This window comes from Syngnathus typhle, linkage group LG3 (assembly GCF_033458585.1).
Source record: "Syngnathus typhle isolate RoL2023-S1 ecotype Sweden linkage group LG3, RoL_Styp_1.0, whole genome shotgun sequence".
NCBI lineage: Eukaryota > Metazoa > Chordata > Actinopteri > Syngnathiformes > Syngnathidae > Syngnathus > Syngnathus typhle.
Genome location: NC_083740.1, coordinates 7,953,299 through 7,964,302, shown reverse-complemented (window position 1 = coordinate 7,964,302; position 11,004 = coordinate 7,953,299). Strand labels below are relative to the sequence as shown.

Below are 11,004 nucleotides of genomic sequence, written 5' to 3'. Positions count from 1 at the left end.
TGGAGAGGCAATCTTGGCAGGGGGCTGAAGCTCCATCTGACTTAGACACTTCTTCACGGGTTAAAGCTGAATGAGGTTCTCATCCTTTTGAACTGACGATTGATTTTCTACATGGGACATTTTGGAATGTTTGAGTAGTTTGAAGACACTATGGTGTGCTTGGGCTTGAAATGATTGTTCATGCATGAGCAAACGCACCATAAACTCTCAACGATTATTAATAACAATCGCCATCCCGCTCGTAAAAGATGAACTCAAAGACTCAAATGTCGCTCTCTCACTCACAAGCATTGTCTGAACAAACATGTGACATGGTCAGGAAAAAAATAGTCACCTTTTTGTGATATGCTTCTCCAAAAAAGGAAAAGAAAGTCTAAATGCACGTGAAGCAAATTTCTTGACGCGTAGGAATGTTTCACGTAAACAAGGACGCTACTCTTAAAATAAACACCCATTGGATGTAAATGTTTTGTTTAGTATGTGTCATTTGATTGTTTTTGGGAATCTCAAAGACTGATATATGAACTGTAGTGTCATCTTCTATTTGTCACATCAGTCCAGCATGTGTCATTCTTGCACCTCGACCTAATGGCGACTATGTGAGTGCACGGAAAGGTGACCCATGCCAATCTCTTGTCAATTAGTGGAGGAGGCACTATATATCACTGGATTTAACCAGAAGGATTAGGGCACAAGCTTCACTGTGGATAAAAATGTCAGAGCAGATCCACGGGTGTCAAGTAAACAGTATTGGCTGAGCAAACACCCTAATTCAGGACCGCAGAGGAAGAAAGGTCATACGACCTGTTTGGCAACAGCAAGCTACATTTACGCACGCAAGTGGACTCAAAATAAGTCCATTCTAAATCAAGGCTCTGTGACTTGAGAATTTGCAGAGACTCTCCAACGACACTCGCCAAGCACACGAGGATGAGTTTGACCGATTCCAAACTGGGAAACATATTGAAAATCTTTGATGCAACTCAAGTCAGTAAGTGTGTAAAATAACAAGAATGTGTGTGCTATTCTAGATGGCCGTGCCACAGACAACAGCCGCTTTGCTTGATCTTCTGTTACTAGACTGGAGAGGAAGCGTTCAGCAGCTTGTTAGCTCAGTCGAGCATTATGTTTGATCGAGCATTTTCACTTTAACACCTCGCATTGGCTGACTGTCTGCCTTCCAGCGTTACGGCACAGCACGCCTGCATCAGTGGACAAATATAACCTCTCCGGTCAACGAGCACATCTCCCCCTCATTTTGATTGAACCCCAATTCAACTCTAAATAACAACATTGCTCTTTTTTTAAAAGAAAAAAAAAATCCCATGACATCACTTTATAAAATTTATTTTAAATTGTACTGAAATAAGCCAACAGGTTCTGCAAGTATGCAAACAAAGCAACCAACATGCAACAGTGACACCATTACTATGAAATAGCCAATTCAAAGAACAAATGCTCAGGATGCCAGAAAATACGTCATTTTCTGTAACACCCAAATTATCTGAGCGCAAAGGCAACTAGTTCATAACAGAAACATGTAAATATCATACACCTTGTTGTCACAGTCCCGTTTAGGTACAAAAAGCAAACATACTACATACTGTATTTTCTCATAATGTGGCTGGAATCATTCAACAGCCTATGAAATGTAATGTTTGTGTGGGGCTTTCTTTTTCAAGTTGGCCATGCAACCAAGCTAGGACATGGAGTTTTTTCTTTTTATACCAAATGAAATACACTATTTTCTTTTCTTGTAAACAAAAGAAGTAGGAGCTGCTTGCTTTTTCCTGAACTCCAACAAATTATCATTTGTCCTTGATACCGTCCCTGAGCAATTTAAATTAACACGCATGCTTCGGATGTACCCTGGAATATGTTTCGTCGTTCATAATTTGCAAGACATGTCCATATTTACAAAAAGCACGTTAAAAGCGTGTGGCAATGTTTCAGAGCTGTTTAGCACATTTCACATATTGTGAACACAAAAACTAGAGCGAACAAATTTTTAGGAGCTCTTGTTTTTTCATACGATTTGTCACAAGACAGCAAAAATATTTTGTGGTTTTGCTGTAATTTTTCATTTTAGAATAAGGCACAAATAATAAATGAAGCTTATGTCTTTGTTTTACTTTTAGTCCACAGTCAGGCTATGATATGATGCATAGTCCTCTTCTTTGATTCCATTGACGATTAAAATCAGGTTGAAACATGTATTTTACCGCTACCCACAGGGCGTCAGTGGAACAGCAGAAATATAAGTGACAACTTAAATCGCAAGTCACCATCAGTCTAAATTGTGTATGCGGTCAGCCTGGTGAACGAGCAGTTAGTACAACTGCCTCACTGTTCTGAAGTTCGGGTACTTCATCACACATTCCAAAAAATCAAGCACGTTAGGTGAACTCAAAACTCAAAGACTCAACATTGTCGCTAAGTCTTAGTGTGCATGATTGTCTGTCTTTATGTGCCCAGCAATTGGCTGGCGACCAGTCCAGGACAAATCTCTCCTTTCATCCGAAGTACTTGCAGCCCTCATCAGGATAAGCACTGTGAATGGATCGCTGAATTCTTTTTGGGTATGTCCATCTATAAGTGAGGATACTTCTGTATTTATTGTACATATATACAAGGACTTCAAGTAATTAGTCGACTATTAGGTCTCGCCTACCTTGACATTTAAGGCTTGAAGTAGACTACTCACATGGTCTTGGGATCTCATGCGCCAGTTTGCAAGTCTTCGCTTTGGATGACACCGTCTATTGTCATTCCTGGACTATAATGGACTCATTCCAGCCAACAAAGCAGCGCAGTCTCCATACATCCGTGCAAAAGCTGATTGCGGCTTTGGCTAGTCTAATTGCCATATTGCCATTAATATAATATTCATTTATTCCCCCCCCCACCCCCCAGAGTTTTTCCACATTAATGTTGAAGATCATCAAATGTGTGAACATCCCCTCAACTAGTTTATTTAACAAAGATAGCCTAATTAAACAAAATGCAAATTTTAAATGATTTAATTCATCAAGAGAAAAGAAACATTCACTTCAGCTACCTGGCCCTGTGATGTTCTGGTTGGAGAACTGAGCAAAAATATCCCACAGAGTCGTCGAAGACTCATTGCAATTTGTCACACCAGGCCAGGTAGCGTTGAATATTTTTTTCCCCCTTCATGAATCAAATCACCATTTTAAAACTGCCCTTTGTTTATCTGGGTTAATTGTGTCTTATATTTCAATTTATTTGATGACAAGTGGGGAAACAATGAAAAAAAAAATAATTTGGGAAGAGGGCAAATACTTGTTGATGTCACTGCACAGACACGTACAGTCAAGTAATATCTCTCGTATTGTAAAGTCAGACAACAGCGCTCATACGGGTGTGGTCCTCCTGTTGCTTCCATCTTTCACATCTTCCTGGAAGCAGTTGTGCACCTGCAAGAAGCCAGAGTCACTCTCAGGACTGTATTGCCTGCCTGCCTTCAAAGGGTCAGTGCGGAAGGTGTATAGGGATATGTCTTCCACCTGCATGCTCATCTCCCCGCCAAATCCTCCCCCCCGCTTCATCCCCCCCGGGGAGCGCTCCGACGACCTGGAGCTCCTCCGTCTGCGGTGGTAGCTCGGGATGCGCGCGTATGGCGAAGAGGAAGTCATGGATTTGATAAAGTCACGCCTGGCTCGGCAGCGCGTCTCTTTGTTTTTCTCAATGTATATGTTGACGGCGAGTACTCCGACTGACTCTGCCACAATGAAGGAGAGGGCGCCAAAATAGAAGGACCAGCCGTAGTTATATTGGTTTTTCTTGTCTTCGTCTTTCTTGTCACTGGGATCGCCGGCGTTACTGGAGATGTAGACGATGATGCCGATGATGTTGCTCAAACCTGAGGAGACGGAGGAAAAATGGATTAGAAAGCTTTATTGCAATCTGGGTGGAGACGTGATGACATCACCTTGATTGACTGGAGGGAAAATGAAAAAATCATTAATCAGCACCTTAAGTTATTTCAGATATATGTATGAACCCATAGGAGGATCTATGTAATTTTTAACATTGCTATTGGAAGAGAATAATAAATTGGTGAAGCAGAGATGACTGTGGATGTCTTCTCGTGAGTATGGCGTTACCTGCAGCCACAAAGAGAATCCCAGCACTGAGCAGGATGTTGTTCTTCCTGGTGTAGATGCGCCCGACACCAACACACAGGCCACCCAGCATCAGGAGGATGGTGCTGAGAATGGGGAAGAGGCTGGAGGCTCGCACGATACCTGACATGATCGAAAAGAAAAAGAAAAGCGGCGGTTACTATAATAGAAAGTGGCGTGCGAGTGAGTCATAGCTACATAGGTAGTCATAGATACAGGGCCTTTCATGTAAAAAAAATATATATATATATGTTGGTATATATATATTACAAATACTTTTTACACTTTTTACACCATGAATATGACCATTATCCTCAACTGATCCAAATTATTACCGTATTTTCCGCACTATAAGGCGCACCGGATTATAAAGCGCACCGTCAATAAATGGCCTATTTTTAAAACTTTGTCCATATATATATCCATATATTTAGACACGCCTGCTGTAGTGGCTCAATATCACTGTCGGCTTTTGAGAAAATTGGAGGTTATTAGGTGCGTCTTATAGAGCAGAAAATATGGTAGGTAGAAATCAAATTTTATTGATAGAGGGGGGAAAATGTATTATTTCTCACTGGTAATATTATATCAATGTAGTAGTATCATTTTTTTATTGTATTTATATTAATTACATTGACATTGATTGAACTACAACATTAAGTGGGTGTCTCTTGGGTGACAAGATTTGAGGAAGGCCAATTAGTCATGGGCACAGCCTCCGTCATTGCTTTTGAGCCAGTTAGCGTCCTGACATCCGGATTTAATGGGGCCGGCGGGATGGCAACGTCATGACTCATTAAGCCCCCCTTTGTGATGAAGGCATCAGCACTTGACAAAGGCCAGAGGATTACGAATTGAAGAGTGTGAGGATGACAACGCCAAAAACACTCACGTAGAATGTACTCCGAGCTGTCTGTGTCATAGTCATTATCGTCCGGGAAGTGATTGATTCGAAAACAGCTTCCTTTGTTGATACCTGCATGAAACAATGACAAACACGTAAAATAAAAATAGCGTCTCTCTTGCTACATTTTGAGGACAACCCAGGATTTGTGTGTTTCAAAATGATGCGGAGCCCCCAGGCCCTTTCTATTCCAAGACTTGGCACACAAAGTATATTTTCTACTTTTAACAGAATAAAACATGGGTCAATTATGAATATCGAATTCTCGACTTTAAATAAAATGTCAAACGGACGATTCCGCCCACTTTCAGCACCACCCGGATGATGGCACAAGGTTGACCTTAAGGTCGAAAGAGTATTTTGAGAGAAAAAAAACGACATTTTGAACAGCATTTGATATTCATATTGTTACTATTGAATATTTTTGAAGAATCTTTAGTGAGTGTAATTTACATTGTTGCATACTTAGGTCATATTAGTAAGTAATTAATTGAATCTTAACGGTTTGGTGCTGTGATATTGCATTTTTGGGTAGTATTGATTTCTATAATTCTTACATAACAGTGGTGGAAACTGAAGTATATGGATAACGCTCCTTTTGGGGTATTTGTTCTTTTTGTCAATCGTAGAATTCAATGGAAAGGAGCCTACAACCGTGTATTTTGACTAAATTCACTGAAATCATGTATTTACCATCGTAACTTTAATAGCCATAATTTTCTGCAACACATCATCCATTCATATATATTTTAGTTGAAAGAAAAATGGGCTAATCTCACCAGTAGAATGAACATCTGAGGCCTTCTTAAACAGACCTGTGAGCAGCCTGCATGAGATAAAAGCACACATGTGTCTCTTGATGATGTCTTGACATTAAGTCTCTGATCCTTATGATGTTTTTCAGAGGCTGCCTGAATAATTTCATGTAGGCTCTCCAAGGAAAGAGAGCGCAAAGGAATTCCATTTGACTTCTCTGGGAGTTTAGCGTACATGAGGGCTAAAGCAAACAACTTCACGTTTGTCCTCATTCAACTCAAGTCAGATTTGGAACAATATGTTAGATGGCAGTCAAAATAATTCTGTTGTTCTTGCTTAGGTGGCTTTAAATGATGCAATGCACAAAAGCAATCATACAATTTGTTATTTTGAAATTATGTGAATGGCTTTTCTGTTGAAGAATATTCCATTTATTTCACCTACACTGAGAAGTTTTGGAGCACCTCACCACATTGCACAGGCCCCAAAAGATGCCGGCCCAACGGGTTTCTGCCCTGTACGCCAGATAACCGATCCAACCGTTCTGTTAAACAGCTGCTAAATGACTCAAAACTTTTGTCTTGCTGTAACAAAGTGTTGTTCTTTCATGTACCAAACAGCCCCGTTGGATTGGTGTCTTGTGTTAGATTTTAAATACACTTTGATTTATGAGTGCATCTAAATTTATAACGTATAGCGTTTCAGATAATTGGATCTTTCTCCCAACTGAGCCATCTGAAAAGGTCCAGGACGAAGCAAACACTGTCCACTGATAATCGCAATAAAGTAGAAAAAGAAAGAAATGGAGATGGACGAGACAGAAAGAAAAACATAAGCGTTAATAATAACGGTGGGACGAAAGGAAGAAAATGGTAAGGGGGAGGAACTGGAGAATGATCTCTCCCTAGAGCAAGCCCATCTTTTATTAGTCAGCATAACGTCACCGTGGTAACATCCTCCCCTCGGCAAACCACAATCAGATTTCTTGCTCGACCTCTCACAGAATTTCTTTGACATCTTAACTAATGTATTCAACACATACGCACACATGCACACACACGCACACACACACACACACACACACACACACACATCATGCTAGCTTATATTCATTTCCTGCAGACACACCATGGCCACAGCCACAACTGGCTTTGCAGGAAGAAAGGCAAGTATCCACAATTATTTAATACTACCTGTGTGGACACCTCATTAGGTACACTAGCACTGTCCATTGCACAAGCTTTTAGAAATGAAAATCCATGATTAATTCTAAAAAGCAAATGGCTTCATTAAATTCTTTTGACAAGAGAGACAGACTCAAGAGCCCGTTTGCCAATTGCAGTCACACAGAACACCTCGTACTTTGTGCCTCAATCACTTCAAGATGAGTAAAAAATTAATTCCTAATTTCCTAATGATTAACCAACCAACTAATCAATCATCATATGTACTCTGAATTTCCTAATGATTAACCAACCAACCAACTAATCAATATATAAATAGAAAATATTCATTGTGATTCAATTGAATAAAACAAAACTCAAAATCAAAACTGTATTGATCACCCCCCCCCCCCCCCCCCCCCACACACACACACACAATTGCCCTTCCATCTGTCTCATGGTAATCAACAGGCCACTCTAAAAATGCCCCTACCACCCCCTCAACACTTCTGCCTTACTCTTTGTGACATGCATGCAGTGACACGGCACTTATTGCTGACAGTGAGATGCTCTAAAGCAGCTACTAAAGTGGCCTATCTGAAGGGATGATACATTAGGTATCTAGCTTTGTGCCACGTAAGCGCTAATGCCATCAGTTATTCTACATCGTCGGGGAGGAGCAACTCATGCAAGACTCCCAGGTTCTATCTTAGCCACGCCCACAAATGAGCAATACTGAAATGGTGAAAATCAGCTTAATGCCAAAGTATTGACACCTAACCATATGGGGTCATTATCATCCCTGGAGAGGCAAAAAGAGGCTTCTAGTTTCAGTCTAGTCTGAGTAAATGTTTGCAGTGCAACACTGTCATCACTCACAACATGAGCATGATGAACATCCTGCCCCTTCATAAAGGTGTGTTTGTCACATGGGGACAAACTTTATTGCTTCTACATGGTTAGCCAGGGTGCCCTCAGACTGAGGCTTTATTTATGTTCTTCATTCCTCCCAACTCAATACAACTGTTGCAGTGCAAGCCATCTTTCCTTTACTTTGTCATAGATTGAAAAAAAATGGTGCAAACTATGCTGAGTGTAAATCCCTTCGAGAGACAACAAATACACCACAAATGTTCAAGGCAGATTTTCTTGCTAGGCTATTTCAGTTGAAGTGAAGAGTGTCACGCTCAGGGCCTCCTCCACTCAGTAGCATCGAAGCTGCCGTTTTCACTTCCCTGCAACTGTAATCAATGTGTGTGTGTTTGTGTGGAGATGTGACACCTCTTCACAGATGGGACTTGGAAAACAGAAAACATATTCCAAAAAAAAAAGTCCGACTGATGCTTTAAGTGTCGCGTGCACTTGGCGGTGATGCCGCTTATATTAGGCTCAGTGCTTTGAAGCACGAGAGAGGAAATGGCAGTTTGAGTTTGAAGATTTAATCTAATTCCAGTAAGAGTGGGGGGCAAATACAACGAACGGCAAACAATAATCTAATTTTGCCCGCTTTTTGTGTTGTTTTTTTAGTTATGAAATATTATCACTAACCACAGTCATGAGGAAATTAATATAATTGTTTTACAGTGATATAACACATTATTTTATGGTTTGAAGATGAACATATGATGTTACCATGGTTACTTCCGATCACTCCCATAATTGGTTTAGTCATCACTTGTTCTGTGTTTTGTGTGAGTTTGTTGGTATCAATACTGCTCCTTTAACAATCTGATATTCAGTAGGAAAAAATGTAAACCTTCTCACACGCATTTCTATGGTCATGGATTTATTGGCCAACAGTACTTGCATCCTAAAAAGACGCATGGTTGCCCTTTTTTTTTTAAATTATTTTTTTTAATAAAGACTTAAAGGCGATCGTTGAAATTCTGTGATTTAGTAATTATATAACCGTTATATTTCATTTGGAATTATAGCTCACTCTATATATTTGATCGTTACGTTATCATTTATATACAGTAGAGTGCATAAACCAACATCAAAACCGATCCAATTAAATCACTCTCGCAAATGTTCTACCTTTTTTCTACCTTTAGATGACGTTTTCTTTCTCCGTTTTAACATGAACTACATGGAGGCAGTTCGCAAGTAACCACGTCGTGTCTTTGAGACAAGTTGGACACGCGTCTGATTACGCAAGGATGCTTTTAGCGTAACCAGCAGGATGTTGCCTCCAGTGCGCATCACATCACGCCCATATTGCATGCACACAGTCTGATTTGCATGCGTAATCCCAGTTCTTAAACGGAATAAGACCAAACCGGCGCTAAAACAAACACCCCGAAAGTTTGTTTTATTTCTACCTTCTATGCAGCAGATCCTCCAAAGTCCAGAGTGCGTCAGGTCGCCTTTGACTTTCTTGCTCTGAGCTTGGCTGTCCTCCATGCTCGCGTTGGTAGCGTTGCAGATATACGCCCGCGAGTAGAGCCAGTAGTCTGTGCCGATGGCGATGCTCATGAGACTAAATGCGGCGAAGGCGCCCACGACAGCCAGGAGCGTCTGGAGCCCACGGTCACACCAAGCCATGACCGCGCATCGTGCGTGTAAAATAAATCAACAAAGGTACCCCACCATCATCGCCAATTTGTCTGGTCAGGTGTCTGATTTGTGCTCCACGTCCATCCAAACTTCAGCAAAAGTTGAAGGTCGACTCAGGAGGTCCATCATTTCTTTTCATTTTGTATTTTGCGGGACCTACAGGCGGAACACTAGAAGAACCCGTCAGAAGAATCCTGAAGACCACAGCTGCCTTTTTGAAAGTGCAAGAACCGAGATCCAGACCACACCTACCATCAATGAGATGCAGCCAATGGGAGAAGAGACTCCGAATTAAGAGATGGAAAAAGTCACGCTTCAACCTGTTTGGCGTGCAACTACAAAATGAAAGACTGTCATCACAACAACTGCATGCCTGATTGAAATAAAATGAAGAGGAAAGACAAATAAAAGACATCTAGAAAGAAAATTAGAGACATTTATGTGTAAAGCTGTGTTGCTTCAAAGCAGACCAAAGGCAAAGCAAGATGAAAAACCATATTTAAGTATAAGACTCACTTTCATATTTGATTCCTGATCTTTTTTTTGCACTGCTTAGGTGGGATGACTAGTTTTAGCTGCACTGTGAGTGCCTTTTTCTTTTTCATATATATATATATATATATATATTTTTTCTTCTTCTTACAGATAAAATGAAGTCAAAAATATCCTGCAGTCTGAGTGGCGACTGTCGCAACAGGGGGGAATATCCGGTGAGCCCCTCCCTCCCTCCGTGCACCTTGTTAAAAAGTGTGCTTTTAGGAGGACTGGTGGATATTTAATCAAGAAGGAAGGTAAGATTAGAAAAAAAAAAATGTTTCCGGTAAAGCCTATGGAGATGTATGAGAGGCAGGATATGCAAATAGTTCCCATTTGCATAGTCCAAAATGTAACACATCATTTTGAGAATGAAGACGTCAGTGCTTAAATCATTGTCGAGTGAGAGCAGATTAGGAGATTTAAATAGTAGACTTATATGGAAGGCCCAAGATTCCAGAGTTAATCAGGCCTACTGTATATAACAATCTAAATGGCCAAAGCAAAACAAAAAGACTAGAACCTATTTAGAGCATTCCAGAAATAGTTTTGTCATATGTTCACATGGTTGACTGTGTCAAAAGCAGCACTCGGGTCTTTTCACCATCTCCACTGACTGTGCTTGATCCATGGTGACTCTTCCGAAACATACCACACCACATTATTGACCATATCCTCATACAATGAAATGAAGTTACAGTGTGGCCGTGGTGGGTTTGATACAAACTCACAGCTTTTAAGGGACAACAGGATTGGAGGATGGAAAACAACAGTAAAGAGGTTAGCATGTGTGACTGACCTATGTGACCCGTCGCAGCCCAAAATACTTTCTTTAGAACCACTTTTGTGCTGAGTCAGTGTAATAATTGCTCCAAGGCTTCCTGGTGTACAGAATGGACCAAGAAGCTCAGGCTGTTCAAAAGAAAAATGAAAGACCCTGTCAATA

General features: G+C 40.7%; 1 protein-coding gene across 1 annotated transcript; it reads right to left on the bottom strand.

Moving 5' to 3' along the window:
- Positions 1 to 2,964: 2,964 nt before the first annotated feature.
- Positions 2,965 to 9,741, bottom strand: LOC133150975 (voltage-dependent calcium channel gamma-4 subunit-like). Its single transcript, XM_061273643.1, has 4 exons — positions 9,290 to 9,741; positions 5,038 to 5,121; positions 4,128 to 4,268; positions 2,965 to 3,883 (listed from the first exon to the last, which is right to left on the bottom strand). The coding sequence occupies exons 1-4, from the start codon at positions 9,510 to 9,512 to the stop codon at positions 3,375 to 3,377; spliced, it is 957 nt and encodes a 318-aa protein (XP_061129627.1). The 5' UTR covers positions 9,513 to 9,741; the 3' UTR covers positions 2,965 to 3,374.
- Between the last annotated feature and the right edge of the window lie 1,263 nt (positions 9,742 to 11,004).

What these genes read in the sequence shown, in the direction of transcription:
- LOC133150975 (XM_061273643.1), bottom strand. Translation starts at nt 9,512, where the DNA reads ATGGCTTGGTGTGACCGTGGGCTCCAGACGCTCCTGGCTGTCGTGGGC. An exon ending in GAGGATCTGCTGCATAGAAG is followed by an intron (nt 5,122 to 9,289) that starts GTAGAAATAAAA and finishes TGTTTCATGCAG; the next exon opens with GTATCAACAAAGGAAGCTGT. An exon ending in GATTCTCTTTGTGGCTGCAG is followed by an intron (nt 3,884 to 4,127) that starts GTAACGCCATAC and finishes CCGTCTCCTCAG; the next exon opens with GTTTGAGCAACATCATCGGC.